General features: G+C 37.1%; 1 protein-coding gene across 1 annotated transcript in view; it reads left to right on the top strand.

Moving 5' to 3' along the window:
- Positions 1-18,770, top strand: part of POLQ (DNA polymerase theta) — a 119,309-nt gene that overhangs the window by 6,941 nt on the left and 93,598 nt on the right. Inside the window, 6 exon segments of the mRNA XM_036018151.1 lie at positions 2,245-2,271; positions 2,274-2,352; positions 5,450-5,669; positions 7,937-8,084; positions 11,303-11,449; positions 17,335-17,547. Of these exon segments, the coding sequence (XP_035874044.1) occupies positions 2,245-2,271; positions 2,274-2,352; positions 5,450-5,669; positions 7,937-8,084; positions 11,303-11,449; positions 17,335-17,547 (834 nt within the window).

The following is an 18,770-nucleotide window of genomic DNA, read 5'->3' as shown; positions in this document are numbered from 1 at the left end:
TTTTATTTCAAGTAGTGTATCCTTTGTTTCTGACTGCATCTTTTTGTGCTGCTGAGGTCCTCACTAAGTTCCTTGAGCACCCTTGTAACCAATGGTTTGAACTCTGCATCTGATAAATTGCTCTTCTCCATTTCGTTTAGCTCTTTTTCTGGAGTTTTGATCTGTTCTTTCATTTGGGCCATGTTTTTTGTCTCCTCATTTTTGGCAGCCTCCCTATGTTTGTTTCCATGTATTAGATAGAGCTGATATAATTCTTTATCTTGATAGTGTGGCCTAATGTAGTAGGTGTCCTGTAGGGTCCAGTGGCACAGCCTCCCCTAACACCCAAGCTGGGTACTCCAGGTGTGCCCTTTGTGTGGGCTGAGTACACCTTCCTGTTGTAGTTGACCTTGGTTTCTATTGGCAGATTTATGGGAGGGATTTACCCAGGCCAGTCAGCTGCAAGATGTGTCTGTTACCACTGACCACCAAACGCTACCCTCTGTGGGGAATCAGTTGTGCAGGGGCAGGGTGTTGGTTCTCCAATGTGGTCTGCAGCTGTCCACTGGGTGGGCTGGCCCTGGGGCTTCCCAGGTGGTGCAGGTGAAGGTCAGCCCCCACCTGTGTTTTGCCACAGGGCTACACTGCCTGAGCTATATAGCAATTTGAGATGGCTGCTACTTGTGCTGAGCTTGGCGATTCCTGGGCAAAGCCAAGCTGTGAATCTAGGTTGGTTACTGCTGGTGTTGGGCCTGGAGCCACTTAGCAAGAGGTACTGGGGTTGTGAGCTCACTGAAGGCCAGCTGTTGCTTATTTGAAAGGATTTAAGAATTTTCAACGCATGAGCCAAGAGCAGCAATTCATATGGAAGAGCCCCAGTTAACAGCTATGAATTGCATGGAATGGAGCCTCTACGGCAGGGTGGATCTCCAGGGCAGGGCAAATAGTGTTAGCCAGGTTGATGGAATCTCAGATATGGCACCCACCTGCTGGTTCTGTGGCTCTGTTGGGAGAGGATTCAGAAAAGAGACAATTACCTCTGCTCACCTTGATGCCAGACACTTCAGTTTCTCCCAGTATGCCACTGGTGCTTTGCAAGCTGGTACCCCAGTTCTGGAGCCCAGAGGGAGTGAGTCTGAGTAAGTCCATAGGTGGGTTCTTTAAGAGGAACTGCTTGGGACTCCAGAAGTTTTTTCTCTGACTCAATACCCACTGTTTTTCTTGTAGTCAGAAATTATGGGGGCTTATCTTCCTGGCACTGGGACCCTGGGCTGAGGTGCCTGGTGTGTGGTGGCACTCCTCACTCCTGAGATATCCCTCCCAAATTTTAATCCAGCACAGGTGGATGTGGGACCAACCCTTTCTGCATCTCTGCCCTTCCTGCCAGTCTGGATGGGTGTGGTTTCTTTAATTCCGTCATTGTCAAGACTTCCATTCAACTTGATTTCTGACAGTTTTGAGTATAATATACATATTCTATATTCTAGTTGTAATTTTGATGTGGTTGTTCGAGGAGGCGAGCCATGTTTACCTAGGCCACCATCTTGACCAAAGTCATTTAAAAGATCTTGATTTTGATGGGAAGAATTTGTTGGGTAGACACCAGTAAATGTGGAAATTATGATGTTATGAAAACATTTAACTGAGGAAGGCATTGGTTGATACTAAATTTTTAGTAATTCTTAGCATTATTTCAAGTACATAGACTGATTTGGTTCTCCAGGCAGCACAGAAGGGTATTGTGATCATACTTATGCTTTGTAGTAGGGTGACTCCCTAAACTATCATAATAAAAAAGAAATGCCCCTTAAAATAATTTCTTTCGTCTTGATATGATTCTGTTTTTCTTAGGGTATTTCTAACAACAGTATGGTTGCCCTGGTTGTTTTTCCCATAGAAAAGTTAGTATACTGAATAACTGTCATAGATGCTTTTGATGTCTTATTGTAATTATATTTCTACAAGGTTATCAATTAGTGTTTAAGTAATAAGAGGAGTTTTCCCTGAAATAGCCCTGACTTTAGCTAGTCATTGATTTTTAGATCCAGAATACATTGTAGTAGGATCACTATGGTATCTGAAATATCTTGGAAAAGAATTGTCCATTATGTGGAATCTGCTTCTTGTTCTATGATTAGAAATTTGCATGGCTTACTATATATTTTAATGATAGCTACTGATTGTTAAGATATAAGATACTGAGTCCTTAAAATTCTTTTTGGATTTGTGAATTCTGTAAAAGCTAGTATCTGGAAAATCTCTTTAGGAATGTGGTTGTGGATGAACTGCATATGCTGGAGACTCTCACCGAGGGTATCTGCTGGAACTCTTGCTGACCAAGATTTGTTATATTACTCAGAAGTCAGTATCTCGGTGAGTACATGAAATATCTTGAAATAACTACACTCCTGAGATTTTAAACAATGTTGGAAAAGAATCTACGAAAGCGAGTCCCTGGCTGGGTAGCTCAGTTAGTTAGCGCATCTTCCTGATGTGTCAAGGTTGCAGGTTCAATTCCTGGTCAGGGCACGAACAAGAAGCAACCGATGAATGCATAAATAAGTGGAACAACAAATCAATGCTTGGCACTCTTTCCTCTCTCTCTCTCTCAAATCAATCAATAAAAAAAGATGAATAGTACATATGAATCACATAAACTAAAGGAGGGTAGTATTTATTTAGCATAAATTCAGATAACAGTAGTTCATTTTTGTTCCAAAACAACCACTTAAGACTTGAGAAGTATTTTAGATTATTTTGTAAACATTCCTAAATTTATGACTGCTTATCACTTTTATGATAGAATAATAATAATAGTTATTATTATTTTTCTGTGCCTTGTAAAACTTGGGATGGCAGAGTCATGCCCACCCCCGCCCTGGGTCACCAAGGGCTGCTGTACCCCTCTGGTCTGGTCTCCAGGAGCAGAGGAGCTCCTCAGTGGCAAAGCTCTGCAGGGAGGGGAGTTGGGGGTGGTGAGCCCAGCCCCACCCCGGCCCATAGGCCCACTGGGTGACCTTCCTACTGCAATGTGCTGGAGTTCAGACTAAGAGTATGATAGAATTATTATCCAAGTTTTTTTTTGTTATTTCCAGGTACACACACATCTTACTTAGGTAGTCAAGGCTAATTCTGAAAAGTAACATTTTTTTATTCCCTACTTTGCAAATGCAAGTACTTTAAAATTTTATAGCTTTATAAACATTTCATTTACAGCGGCATGTCTAAATGCAACTACTTGAGTTTTTAGTTTTAATATTATATGTTGACTTCTTACTATGGAAAATGAAGATCTAGCTCTTTTTTATTTATTTACTCACCCCACCCATTTTCTCCCCACCTCATCTCTCTTCATTCTCTCATCATTTTCCCATTTGCCAAATGTAGTTGTCATAATTCTGCTGAGATCAGTGTTCAGTTACACCATTATGACTACATAAATGCCACTGTCAGCTGAGCCATGGAGTATATGATGATTACCTTTACTTTCTAAGTGACATTTTATTCTCTGAAATTAACTTATCTTCTTTGTTTGAAGGCTTTGTTTCCTATGTTCTTGTTACTGACTTATCCCCAGCCTCTCCCCTGTGTAAATCTCCACCTAATAGGTTCCAATACATATGCTATTCTACAAATTCATCTTCTTGGAGAAGTTCCTCCTAAAGCCTTCTGAGTTGTTCCAATCTAGATAAGTGGTTAATCTACATTATGTGCTGCATAGCAGTTTTCTTGGGATCTTTCTTCTTATCATTCACTCCAGTCGCTTTTTGTGTGAGTCAGAGCCCCCTTTTTTGGGATCTCATGGCTCTTTCTGATTTCGTTCTCATTTTGATGGGGACATCTTTCAGGAATTTTCACTTTATTTCAGTGTACAAGCTGTTACGGGTATAAATTTTTTAAAACTTTGCATGTCTGAAAATGCCTTACAATTAATTATTTGAGAGATTGTCCAGGTATGAAAGTGAAGGTCAAAAATTTTTTTCCTTTAGAGTTTTCAAGACATTTCTTCATTTTCTTGTAACTATTGAGAATTCTAATGCCATGCTAATCCTTTATCTTTTGAATAACTTTTATTTTCTTTGACAGTTTTTAGGAGCTTCCTCAGTATTGTGAAATTTCACATTGATGTGTTTTTGTTTAGGTTTATTTTCATTGATGTGCTGGACACTCAAAGATTCTTTCAATCTGGGAGCTCATGTCTCTTAGTTTAGGGAGATTTTAACACATCTCTTGCAGTATGTAAAAAAAAATGTAGATAATCATCTGTATTGCAAATCAGGAGGCCTATAACTAATACAATTAGCAAATTTGACCTTAATGCATGAATGTAGAACAATGTCCAAATATAAGCATAATATATATATATTTTTTTTTTCAGTTACACATGGAACATTTCCAAAAAAATTTTACTGTGTGCTGGGCCACAAAGCAATGTAATTTAAAGGATTTAAGTTATTTAAAATACATTTTCTAACAACAGTGGAATTAAGCTAGAAATATGTATAAGAAAAGCATAATTAGAAAATGCACATGTGTTTGGAAATTAAGAAACAAATTTTGACCCATTCTGAGTCAAAAAAGTAATCACAATAGAAATTGGGAGATAGTTTGAACTGAAAGTATAATAAAAATATTTCCTAACAAAACTTGTAGCTCTGGCTGCTGTAGTTCAGTGGATTGAGCAAGGGATGAGAACCAAAGGGTTGTTGGTTCGATTCCCAGTCACAGCACATGCTTGGGTTGTGGGCCAGGTCCCTAGTGAGGGCCACATGAGAGGCAACCACACACTGATGATTCTCTCCCTCTTTCCCTCCTTTCCCCTCTCTCTAAAAATAAATGAATAAAATCTTAAAAAAGAACTTGTAAAATGTAGCAAAAGGTGTTCTTAAAGGGAAATTGATAGTATAAAATATATATATTATTAAAGAAGAGAGACTGAAAAATTAGTGAATCATCTCTCAAGAACTTAGAAAAAGAATTGTTAAATAATGTCACAGAAAGTAAAAAGAAAGAAACAAAGACAAAAACAAATCTAATGAAAAGGAAAGTTGTTATTCAGAACATTAAAAGTATTCTACAAATCAATAAGAAAACAGAACCCAGTATGTCAATGGGTAAGGAACTTGGACAGGTAAGAGGGCATCTAAGTCGTCCATAAACATGAAGCTGTGCTTAATCTCATCAGCAGTGGAGGGAATGCAAATCACCTCTTCCATGAGATATTACCACTCTCTCAAAAAGACTAACACTTTGGTAGTCTTTTTCGAAAACAGTTGAACATTATCTGAGAAAATTGAAGATCATCCATGACTTAGTAATGGATGATTACTTCCATTTCGCTCCTGGATATATGCTCTGAAGAAATGTATGCATAGATGTACCAAAGGACATGACCAAGAATGTTGTTGGTGGCACTATTGGTAGTTAATACTATGTATCTTTTAACATCGTTTTCATTTGTTCTTCACAGCCAGGCCAGTTTAGCCAGTCCTCTGCCTTATGCCGTGCAGATTGTAGGCATGAGTGCTACTCTTCCTAATTTGGAGCTTGTGGCTTCCTGGCTGAATGCTGAGCTCTATCACACTGACTTCCGTCCTGTCCCATTGTTGGAGTCAGTAAAGCTTGGAAATTCCATATATGACTCTTCAATGAAGCTTGTGAGGGAATTTCAGCCCATGCTCCAGGTGAAGGTAAGTCAGTGTTTTTACCTCACCACCACCAGTGCTTTGTGTTCGATTATGTTTTCTAGCAAGTTTACAGTTTTTGAGATAGGTGAAGTAGGAATTGCAAAGTAGTTGAATAGGCATTACATATCCATTAGAAACATTACTAATATTAAGCTATTCGTTTCATCTTAAAGAACTGGCGGTGATGGTAAGAGAGGAAACGTACTGTACCTTTGATTTAAATTTAAATGACTATCATTTTCTGTAAGTAATATAAAATAATAAACTAATTTGTAGATTTTTCTTTTTAACTGGGAAAAAATTTTCTTCTGGCTTAGTTTATACTAAATACTTTTTCCACATTAGAAGCAGTTTATAATGTGGAAAATTAAATTTTTGTTAGATGATAGATTATAAATATAGTACAGTGGAAAAAACCCATCATACTGGCAGTCAGACAGACCTACCTCTAATACTTAATAGATACTTGATATGGCTGTGATATTAGTTGAATCATAAAACCTCTCTGAATGTAGTGTCTTCATGTATAAAATGAGAAATAATACCTATCTTTAGTATTGTTGTAAGAATGAAATGTGATTTTTAAGAATTGGTTAGCATCTAGAAAGTGATTGATAAATGCTAAATTCCCTCCCATACCCCTAAATACACTTAATAAGTTTTAGTTTACAGTGTTTTTCTAAGCTTGTGTCTCTGAATACTGAACTAGCGAAGGATAAGTTTAGAGCCGGGGTCAGGACTAAGCGCATGTTTCAGTGCCCTCACAGCTGTGCGTTTGCAGCCTCCGAGCGCCTGCTATGGAATCGTACTCTGTTGCTTTGCTCTGTAATCCAAATTTCACCCGACTGTGCCTCAATAATTATGTATGTAAACATTTACTTACTCTTCGTTAATCCTTTTCTTCTATTACCATGTGCATGCCTCTGCCCTTTTTGAATCACTTTCAACTCTTACCCAAATTATTAAAAAAACCTCCTAATTGCTCTGTCTGCTTCTGCCTGGTCCCCTTCCATCTATGTTTAAATCAAGAGCTAGTAATCTATTTAAAGTTAGCATCAAATCATGTAACCATTCTCCAAAAAAACTAGTGATGGATCCCTGTTTCATTTAGAAGGAAGGCCAAAGTCTTTATAGTAGCCTACAGGGCTGCTCACCCTCCTAGTCCTCTGACCTCATCTACTGCATTTCTTCTGACCCCCCCCAGAGCCTCGTTGCTACTCCACAATATGCCACAAATCTCCCCCCTCAGATTCTCTTTGTCTGGAATGCTTTCCCCACCAGGTATCAGTATACTTTACCCTTCACCTTTAGACCTTTACTCAAATGTTCAGTTTCTTAGGCCTTCCCTGGCCACCTTATCTAAATTAGTGTCCTCCTCTTCCTGATCCCTATTTTCCCTGTTTTATTTTTTTCCTTAGCACTTTTCAAAATTGAACATATTATGGGTTTTACCTATCATGTTTTTGTTATTATCTATCTCTTCTTACACGAGTGGAGACACTCTGAGGGCAGAGTTTTTTTTTTTCTGCTTTGATCTTCATTTCCAGTGCCTAGAAGAGTATCCATCACCTAGTAAATATTTGTTTAGTGAGCGAATGGATGAATGAATTAATTAATCCAGTTACACACACTGACCTTCTAGTTTTGAGAACTCACTGGGCCACCCCTGGCCCATATGCTCTTATTCTGCCTGAAATGTTTCCTCTGTTGCTCAATTACCTTATATTGAGATAATGCCCCACTTCACATCTCAGCTAAATCATTGTTTTCTCAGGGAAACCTTTCTTTCAGATCTTTCTATCAAATTTATGTCAAATATGAAGCATCAAAACACTACAAACCTCTCTTTTGTAGTACATCTATAAAATGTATACATCTATAAAACTCTCTTTTGAAATACAAATGATTTTATTTTACATTTATTTGTTTCATACTTTAACATGTTTCTCCAGTGAGACCTAAAACCCCTGAAGATAGGACTTTGACTTTCTTTTGCTCACAATTATATCCTCATTGTTTGAGGGTTGGAGATCAATAAATATTAGTTAAGTGAATAGAAAATATTTCTTTCTCACCTTGCATTATAAGGGAGTTTATTTCTTTTTCTTCTTCTTGTTTTCTTTTTTCATTGTTTGTTATTAACTTTGTAACTGATTTTTATTATGCCTTTGAGTAGAAAAAAATTTCCTTATGAAGCAAAATTATTGACTTTAAATTGATATGAAAATGTTTTGAAGTACTGCTAGAGTGGTTTTTTTTTTCTTTCTTAGGGAGATGAAGACCATGTTGTTAGTTTATGCTATGAGACTGTTCGTGATAACCATTCAGTATTAGTTTTTTGTCCATCAAAGAAATGGTGTGAGAAGCTGGCTGATACTATTGCCCATGAGTTTTACAATCTACAGCATCAAGCTGAGGGTAAGCTCCTAATTGAAATGTATAAACAACCCATGGAAAAAGACAACTGGGGGGGGCAGGGAGGGCGGGGGAGAGTAACAGGGGGTAGGGGGTTAATGGGGACAACTGTAATTGCACAACAATTAAAAAAAAAGGAAAGCTTCCATACTTAATACATTTGCTACAAGGAACTTTAATGATTATATTAGCAAAGCATGGCTCTCTTTCCTCATTGCCACCACCTGCTCCTAGGCACTCCTTACAAAACTATGCTTTTGTGACTAATCCTCTTCTTATCCTCCTTATAGACAAGGTGTGCACACACTCAGTCTAATAGTCAGATTTTACAAAACTGGGTCTATACAGATGTATATGAGGTTCTTCATCTGGGACCCATGGGCTTTGAGGTTATATATAAAACTTCACACATACACACTTTAACAAGGCAAGCAGCCATATCTTTCTTTATATTTCCAAACTTTAATTCTAAAAAGAATCACACATACACATACATATATATGTATACACACATATGTGTTCATACACATATTTATTTTAAAATAAGTTTTATTTAAGTATAATTTACATACAATAAAAAGTACCCATTTGAAGTATATAATTTAATCAGTTTTAACAAATGTATGCACATGTTTAACACCCACTATATCAACATGTGGAACATTTCTATGACCCTAAAATGTTCTTTTTTGCTTTTCTTGGCATTTCCCTCTATCCCTAGCCCCAGATCACCACTTATCTATTTTTTGATATTCTAGATTAGTTTTGTCTTTTTTAAGAATTTCATGTAAATGAAATCGTATAGTATATGTGTCTTTTGTGTCTGTCTTCTTTTACTCAGCAAGATATTTTTAAGATTCATCTAGTTACATTTATCACTTTGTTCCTTCTTTTATTGCTGAGTGTATCGCATAACCATTAGTGTATATATATATTATTTTTTTAAGAAGTCATTTACCAAAATATTATATTTATTTTTTATCTTATTTTTTAATTTTAATTGTTGTTCAAGTAGTTTTCTGTCTTTTACTCCCATCCCAGCCCTTCCCACCTCCTTCCCATTCCCACCCTCCTTGTTTTTGTCCATGTGTCCTTTATACTTGTTCCTGTAAACCCTTCCCCTTTTCCCCTGAAATTCCCTCCCTTCTCCCCTCTGGTCTATTTTTACTGGTTTTACTAGCCTATGGTCACGTGAGTTCCAAGATAAGTGTAAGGCAGACAGAGACCAGTTCCAGTCACAGAATATTAGACTATTCTTCATGGACTTCACTAGGCCAGTGGCATCATGAGGATGGATGATGGATATTTCAAGCCAAGTTCCAACAGGTGAACTGCCTGAAATTTATATTGGGTAGGCTCTAGTCCAACATTATAATGTCTTTTCTAGTTCTCTCTTAATTGGTACTTTCTGTACTCTGCCAACTCATATTCCTTATGTTGTACCATGGTAACTTATATTCCATAATAACCAGAAAATTTATTATTTTCTTTGCTTGAGGTTCTTTTATTTTGATTAATTGCAGTGGTTCACAAATCCTAGTGCTTGGACTAGAGCCGGGGCTATGATGAAACCTCAGCAGAGTAAAGACAAGGCTGAACATTTTTCATAAAACTAAAGTTTAAATTCTGAAATTATCCCATCATTTTTTTAAAGTTAAAGTGACTTTTCTTTTGAAATAAAGATATTTATTGATAGTAATTTTTAACATTTTTATTTATTTACTCATTTATTTTTTATTGTATTTTCTCCATTATCATTTATACTCTTTACTGCTTCTTCCCTCACCCCTGCAGGCACCACACTGTGTCCATGTCCATGAGTCCTTTTTCCTTTTTGCTCAATCCCCCTTCCTGCTAACCTCCCCACAGAGCTGTCAGCCTGCTCTCTGTTTATAAATCTGTCTTTATTTTGCTTTTTGTTCAGTTTGTTCATTAGATTTCACATATGAATGAGATCATATGGTATTTATCTTTCTCTGACTGGCTTATTTAACTTAGCATAATGTTCTCCAGGTCTGTCCATGCTGTCATAAAGGGTAAATTTTTCTCCTTTTTTATGGTTGAGTAGTATTCCATCATGTAAATGTCTCATAGTTGTTTTATCCACTCATCTACTGATGGACACTTGGGTTGCTTCCATATCTTAGTGATTGTAAATAATGTCGCAGTGAACATAGGGGTGCTTATGTTCTTTCAAATTAGTGTTTTGAGTTTCTTCAGATAAATTCCTAGAAGCGGAATTACTGGGTCATAAGGCAGTTCCATTTTTAATTTTTTGAGATTATCTCCATACTGAAAAATTTTTAAATTGTCGTTAGTATAGCAAAACATCGGCAACCTTTCGTGGGTCCCAAAATGTTAATAAATGTTAACCAAAAAAGTAAAATGTATATTTTATAAGAAGCCTTACTTCTTTTTTTTAAAAAATATTTTATTTATTTATTTTTAGAGAGGGAAGGGAGGGAGAAAGAGAGAGAGAGAGAAACATCAATGTGCGGTTGCTGGGGGTCATGGCCTGCAACCCAGGCATGTACCCTGACTGGGAATCGAATCTGTGACACTTTGGTTCGCAGCCTGCGCTCAATCCACTGAGCTACGCCAGCCAGGGAAGAAGTCTTACTTCTTATAAAATAGAAGTTTTACTAGTTCAGAAATCCAAAATTCTGGAAAATTATTTAAGAAACATAGTTCCTGCAGATAGTTAAGGTCTTACCAGAGGAGAGGTTTACACAGAGAGGTAAAAACAGAAGGTAATGTGATTATCATATTGGTGCCAAAGAGGCCAGAAAAATTGTCACATAAAATTAGGCTCCTAGGTGATTCTGTTACTGTTGGTGGGACATACTGTCAGCAAGGATTTTGATTTTTAGGCTCTGTGTGGTAGTCATTATACTCATGTATAATCTTCTTCTTCCAGCTGGTTCCATGAGTCCTCTCCTGTGGGCTTCATGTCACTCGAATACAGTGTTTCCTAAACTCTGGTGCACTTTAGAATGGCCTGGGAGGTTGTAAAATTCCTTACGTCCACATTGTATGCTATTCATCACAATGTCCAGGGTTGAGAGACAGTCATGAGTATTTTTAAAAGGTGTGAGGTGATTAGTATACGTAGTGGTTTTGGAATCACTGCCGTAGTTTTTAGCTCTGTGCTGAACAGGCAGATAGCACTTAAAAGAGGTTCAGACAGAGGTCACAGTGTTGACAGTGTTTTTGTGTGGCAGGACTGGAAAGGTCATCTGAATTCTCACCGGTGACGCTGGAACAAAAGGGCCTCCTAGAAGTGATTGATCAGCTAAAACATTCGCCTTCAGGACTGGACTCTGTATTAAAAAAAACTGTACCATGGGGAGTAGCATTTCATCATGCAGGTATCCATATTTATAACGTTAATAAGAAGTCTCCTCCAAAAATCCTCACAATTTCTTTATTTTTGTATTTACATGCTTTTGATTTCTTGTTAACCACACTTAATACCCTTAGATTTCATTTTAAGAAATTGTGTGATTAAGATTAAACACAAGTAAAACAAATGTGTTTAGGGTTGCTATACAGATAAGTAAATTTACTTAAGTCTATTTACTCTGTAAGTAAACCTTACTTGCAGTCAGTGGCTGGGTGTCACTTATTTCAGGGATTCCTTGCTGAAGTCTTCATATTAGGCTCTGTATTTTCTGGTGTGACACATTGCCATTAATCAGAGCACATTTTCTGTTTTTCCATCTACAAATTTAATGCCTTGTCCATCTTAACTAAGTACTTATCACCTACTGTGTCCATAACTTTTGCAGTTTGAGCGGTGACAGCAAAACTAGCATGTATTTCTTTTCCTTTCTTTACAATTTCACAATAGAAGATTCATTCTTACTGTAAATCTTAGCAACCTCAGCATATGGTTATGCACTGCTTAACAATGGGAATATGGTCTGAGAAATGTGTCATTAGGCAATTTTGTTCTTGTACAAACATCACAGAGTATACTTACACAAACCTAGGTGATACAGTCTACTACTGACCTAGGCTATATGGTATAGCCTATTGTTCCTAGGCTATAAACATATACACAGCATGTTACTGTACTGACCACTGTAGGCAACTGTAACACAATGGTAAGTTTTTGTATCTAAACATAGAGAAGGTATAATATAAAAGATAAAAACTGGTGCAACATTACCACGAATGTAGTTTACAGGATTGCAAGTTGCTCTGGGTGCATCAGTGAGCAAATGCTGAGTGATGTGAAGGCCTAGAATATTACAGTACACTTCTGTAGACTTATTAACACTTTAAACTTAGGCTACACTAAATTTATAAAACAACATGTGATCAACCCAAGCACAAGAGAAAATGATGCAATCAAGATCCAGTAAGCACAAGATGTATGAGGCTCTTGGAGTAACTTCGCATACTGTTTTGTAGTAAACTCTTTTTGTAAGTAGAAAGAGTATATTCTAAAATACAATAAAAAGTATAGCAGAGTAAATACATAAACCAGTAAATCATTTATTATCATTATCAAATATTGTGAACTGTACATAATTGCATGTGCAGTACTTTTATATGACTGGCAGCACTGTAGGTTTTCTTACACCAGCATAACCACAAACACGAGAGTAATGCATCATGCTATGACGTCACTAGGTGATAGGAATTTTTCAGCTTCTTATAATCTTATGGAACCACCACCATATATGTGGCCTGTCATCAAACTGAAATGTTTTTATGCAGGGCATGATTGTACAGGTTTTTTTCTTATTAAGTAGAGAACTTCCACCTTTTCACTTAAAGGAAGCACTTTGTGGCTTCTCTTTGGCATACCCAGATTGCCATTAATATACTTGCATTGTGGGACCATTATTAAGTAAAATAAATGTTGCTTGAACATCAGCATTGCAGCACCAGGAATCAATTGGATCACTGAGATGGCCGCTAAGTGACTAATGGGCAGGAAGGGCATGCTGTGCAGATATGCTGGACAGAGGGATGCTTCACATCCCAGGCAGATGGGAGAGGACAGTGTGAGATTTTGTTATGCTACTCAGAGCAGCTTACAATTAAAAATTTCAGAATTTCCCTGGCTGGTGTAGCTCAGTGGATTGAGCATGGGCCTGTGAACCAAAGTATCACTGGTTCAATTCCCAGTCAGGGCACATGCCTGAGTTGTGGGCCAGGTCCCCCAGTGAGGGCCACGTGAGAGGCAACCACACATTGATATTTCATTCCCTCTCTCCTTCCTTTCCCCTTTCTCTAAAAATAAATAAATAAAATCTTTAAAAAAACAACAACAAAAACTTCAGAATTATTTATTTCTGGATTTTTTCATTTAATAGTTCCAAATCACAGTTAATTGCAGGCAACTGAAACCATGGAAAGCAAAACTGCAGAAAAGGGGCAGTACTGTACTTGCTAACCCAATTTTATGCCACTCTGAGTGTCTCCCTTTATCTCAAGGTGTACTGAAATATTGCTACATGTGTATGAAAAACTAATTTTAGAAATTATCATATTGCATTTTGAGAGGGGTAGAATGTTTAAAAATCAACCAGGTAGTCAAAATTGCAAGGATTATGATAGTCCCTGAATTATATAATTTCTTTCAGGGAGTGGTCTTCCCATGATCATATGTGATAAGCATATGATTAAGAATATATAGTTTTGGCCCTGGCTGGCGTAGCTCAGTGGATTGAATGTGGGCTGCGAACCAAAGCATTGCAGGTTTGATTCCCAGTCAGGGCACATGCCTGAGTTGCAGGCCACGGCCCCCAGCAACCGCACATTGATGTTTCTCTCTCTCTCTCTCTTTCACCCTCCCTTCCCTCTCAAAATAAATAAAATCTTAAAAATATATATATAGTTTCTAAGATTAGGAATTTAACCTTTTCAATTTATTTTAAAACTTTTCTCATGATATATAGAAATAAGTTTATAAATATATGTACACACACATATGCACACATGTATGTACACAGTGGGCCCTTGAACAGCATAGGTTTGAAGGGCATGGGTCCACTTAGACGCAGATTATTTTCAATAAACAATTGGAAAAATATTTGGAATTTTGCAACAATTTGAAAAACTTGTGGATGAACTGTGTAGCTGAGAGATATTTTTAAAAATTAGGTATGCCATGAATGCATAAAATATATATAGATATTAGTTTATTTTAATACCATAGAAAATGGTCTTAGTCTAATTAAGTCATAAAACATACACAGTTCTATTATAAAAAATTAAAAATTTCCAAACTTATGTGTAGAAATAATTACAGACCATACATGATGCCATTCAGAGTGGAGAGAAATGTAAACAAATGTAAAGATACAGTATTAAATCACACCTGCATAAAATTAACTACAATGCATATCATACTACTGTAATAACTTTGTAGTTACCCATTCAAGCATTTTAAGAAGCACTTAAAATGTCCTGTGACACTAATCATCTTGTGAGCATTTTGTCTCTCCAGTAAATTGGGCATTATAGTAAAAAGTGATCTCTTGCAGTTCTTGCATATGTTTCACCATGTTTAGTGCAGCACTGTAAAGCTTGGGTAACACCATGGGACCCATGCAGGGTGCCACTAGAGATGCTGGAAGGCTCCTGAGAAACAGAAAAGTCATGACATTCAACGTGACAAAGGTGAATTGCTTGGTATGTACTGTAGATTGATGTCTGCAGCTGTGGTTGCCCATCATTTCAAGATAAATAAATCCAGCGGAAGGACTGTTAAAAGAGAAAAGGAAATCCATGAATTCTTTGCAGCAGCTATGACAACAAGCATGAAAACCTTACATTTTTTGTGAATTACCTTTTTATCTTGTATTGAAAATGCAGCGTTTATGGGGGTGCTGGATCGCTATATGAAAAATGTATCTATAGACTCTAATATGATTTAAGAAAAAATAAAGTCATATGACAACTTAAAGCAAAAGGAAGGTAAAGGAGAATTTAATGCTAGCAAAGTATGGCTTAATAATTTTAGAAAGAGTTTTAGCTTAAAAAATGTCAACAGGAGAAGCAGCTCCTGCTGTTCAGACACCATTAAGGAAATTATTGAGGAGAAAGGATGTCTGTCTGAACAGGTTTTTAATGCAGATGAAAGTGCCCTTTTTTGGAAAAGAATGCCACAAAAGATATTTATTAATAAGGAAAGAAAACGAGCACCAGGATTTAACATAGGAAGGAATAGGATAACCTACTCTTTTGTGCAAATGCAGTTAGGTTGATGAACAGGACTGACCAGCTGCCAGGCTTTTGGTTGTACAAGACATGGGTAGTGAGAACACTTTTGGGGGACTTGTTTCATCAATGCTTTATCTCTGAAGTCAGGAAATACCTTGCCAGTAAGGAACTGCCTTTTAAAGTTCTTTTGGTATTGGACATTGTCCCTGGCCACCCAGACACTCTTGAGTTCAACAGTGGATATGTTGAAATGGTCTACTTGCCCCCGAGCACAATGTCTGAGCTTCAGTCTAGATTAGGGCATCCTAAGGACCTATAAAGCTCATTGCACATGGTGCTCCATGGAAAAGATTGTCAACATTATGGAAGTAAGATTCTGATGGAACATCATGAGAGCCTAGAAGGATCATACCGTTGAAGAGGCCGTTGTTACAGAAAAAGCCATGAAAGCCATCAAACTTGAAACAATAATTTCCTGCTGAAGAAAACTGTGTCCAGATGTGCAGGGCTCATCTTATGACAGAGCCAATCAAAGAGACTATAAAAGACATTGTGAATATGGCAAAAAGGGTGTGTGTGTGTGTGTGTGTGTGTAGAGGGGTGAAGGGTTTTGAGACATGGGTCTTGAAGAAGAAAATTCGTTAGAGATGAGTGCTTCTGAACCCAGACAGAAGATGAAGAAGAAGACACAAAAAAGTGGTGCCAGAAAACAAACCAATATTAGAAAATCTGACAGAAGGGCCTCCTATTATTCAAGACTGCTTTTGACTCCTTTTACAGCATGGACCCTTCTATGAGGTGGGCACCGAATCTAAAGCAAACAGTGGGAGAAGGATTGGTCCTATACAGGAACATTTTTAGAGAAACAAAAAAGTAAAAAAGTCACACAGAAATGACAATGTATTTCTGTAAAGTTGTGCTGAGTGCGCCTGCCTGTTCTGTCTCTCCTTTCACGTCTTCCACCGCTTCCGCCTCTGCGACCCCTGAGGCAAGGCCAACCCTTCCTCCTTTTCCTCCTTTTCCTCCTCCTCATCTTACTCCAAAACTTTCATGATGATCCACTTCCACGTAATGACTAGTAAATAGTCATTGTACCATACAGTTAATAAACTTTTCTGTTGTGTATGTGTGTGTCTTCATGTGAAAATATACCTACGCTCGATCTCAGCCAAAAGGCCAAGAAGCAGTTCATGTGGAAATATACTGACTGTATGGCAGGAACTGTGTGAGGCGTTTTTGTGTCATCATCACTGTGTAAGTAGAACATCATGAGCAAGCCTTGTATCGAAATGATAGCTTATCCTTACACAGGCATAAGGTGAGTGATATTTAATATGAAATTAATAGTGTGTTAGTTTTCTTACTGTTGTGTAACTGCTTTCAAAAATTGCTATACAATATGCCTCTATCATCAGCCTATCATGGTAGGTAAGTGATTTTTAAAATACTGTAACAGTGCTTTCAAATACTATATTATGAATATGACTACTACTATATGCCATAAACATTTCATAACAATTCATCTATTAGTGTGTATGCTAGGCTGTCATGAAGCAGCCATATCAATTGTTTTAGACTGCTATTAAGCAATTGCATTGTTGCTTCTTCATTATCCAAGCATGCATTATTGTACCTGTAAATAAATATGAATTTCTTTTTCACATCTTCCATTATTGATGTCTAGCGTTAGTAATACAGATAATATCTATAGTGTTTTATATCATATAAGACAATATTGATATAAGTACTGACAGAATTTATCTTGTAAACAGATAATATAAACTTATGTTATCAATATAGTGCAGTTCTCTAAATGTGTTTCTCTTCCTTGTGATTTTCTTAACATTTTCTTTTCTCTAGTTTACTTTATTGTAAGAATACAGTATATAATACATATAACATATATAAAATATGTGTTAATTGATTGTATTATTAGTAAGGCTTTTAGTCAACAGGAGGAATTTGGGGGGAGTCAAAAGTTATATGCAGATTTCTCACTGTGTGTGGGGCCTGTGCCTGTAACCCTTATGTTGTTTAAGGGCCACCTGTGTATGTTATTGTAACTTTTTTTTAGGTCTCACTTTTGAGGAGAGGGATATCATTGAAAGAGCCTTCCGTCAAGGTCAGATTCGGGTCTTGACAGCAACTTCTACTCTTTCATCTGGGGTGAATTTACCTGCACGTCGTGTAATTATTCGGACTCCTGTTTTCAGTGGTCGACCTCTAGATATTCTTACATATAAGCAGATGGTTGGTCGTGCTGGTAGGAAAGGAGTGGACACAGTAGGTGAGTTTGAGTTTCATTTAAGTGGCATTGCTGAATGAGAGTGTCATTCCACTTGAAATTTGACTCGTCCCTGACAACCCATATCTCCTCATGTTGTGTTTGCTATCCAAAGCACTAAAGTCCTCCTTTTGGGTGTACTTAATATTTATAAGTTATTTTTCATATGTTATCAAGCATTGATTTTTCTACTAATGTAGAATTAAGATTTTCCTTTGTGTTATGTACAGTAAAATGATTCAGTATTATGTTAATAAAGGTAATTTATCACATTAGCTGGAATACGATTTTTAATTTCCAGTATAGTTTGCTAGTTAGTGCTAATGAAGGTAGTAATTTGCATGGGTATTAGTTCTGTTTAGGTGGCTGGTCTAAGAGTTCAAACAGGGGTGCTGAGGGCGGGGCAGCACTCTCACACTGTGGGAGCAGGACCTTACATACCATCTTTCCCCTCTGAATTGGTTCTGGCTCTAAAAACCTTTTTAGCTTCTTCCCTTGCAATCAGTAAGTAATGATAATGTTACCAGCAGTTCAAACAGAAGTTTTGTCTTAAGTAATGAAGAAGAGGCTTGTTTGAATTAAATATCAACAGAGCATTGTTATTATGCACACACACGTGTGTGTGTGTATGGGTGTAAAATTTCTAACCTCCTACATTGTTTGAGTGTGACTGAATTGTTATGAGTCTTCTAACATTAAAGTTATTTTGGAGGAACATTCTCTGTTACTTATCTTTTTCCTTTAGGATGTAGTTTAGTGACTCCAGTATTACACTACATGTCACATAAATAGGCAAACAGTTCTGTGGCTATTGAAGAGAAATTTGGATATCTAGGAGAAGAAGGAAAGTTTTAATGGGAAAAGCAGTGTGATGTTCTGGGCACAAGAAGCTGGGCAGTATACTGAGAAGTGACTTTTAGAATACTTCACTAGTCACGTGAGGTCCCTAAATACAGTTGATCCTCATTATTTGAGGATCCTGTATTTATGAAAATGCTTATTTACTAAATTTATTCAAACGTCCCAAGTCAACATTTGTGGGCCTTTGTAGACATGTACAGAGCGGTGACAAATTTGTGTCTCTGGAAGCGCACATGATTTTACCTTCTTGTTTTGGCTTTCATGTTGCAAACAGGCAGCCTTTTTGGGGTCTATTTATTGTCACATTTTTATATTTTTGGTGATTAACTGTGTAAAGTGACCCCTAAGCATAGTGCTGAAGTGCA

Source organism: Phyllostomus discolor, chromosome 2, assembly GCF_004126475.2.
Source record: "Phyllostomus discolor isolate MPI-MPIP mPhyDis1 chromosome 2, mPhyDis1.pri.v3, whole genome shotgun sequence".
NCBI lineage: Eukaryota > Metazoa > Chordata > Mammalia > Chiroptera > Phyllostomidae > Phyllostomus > Phyllostomus discolor.
Note: the sequence above shows the minus strand (reverse complement) of the source record. Positions and strands in the feature narration are given on the sequence as shown.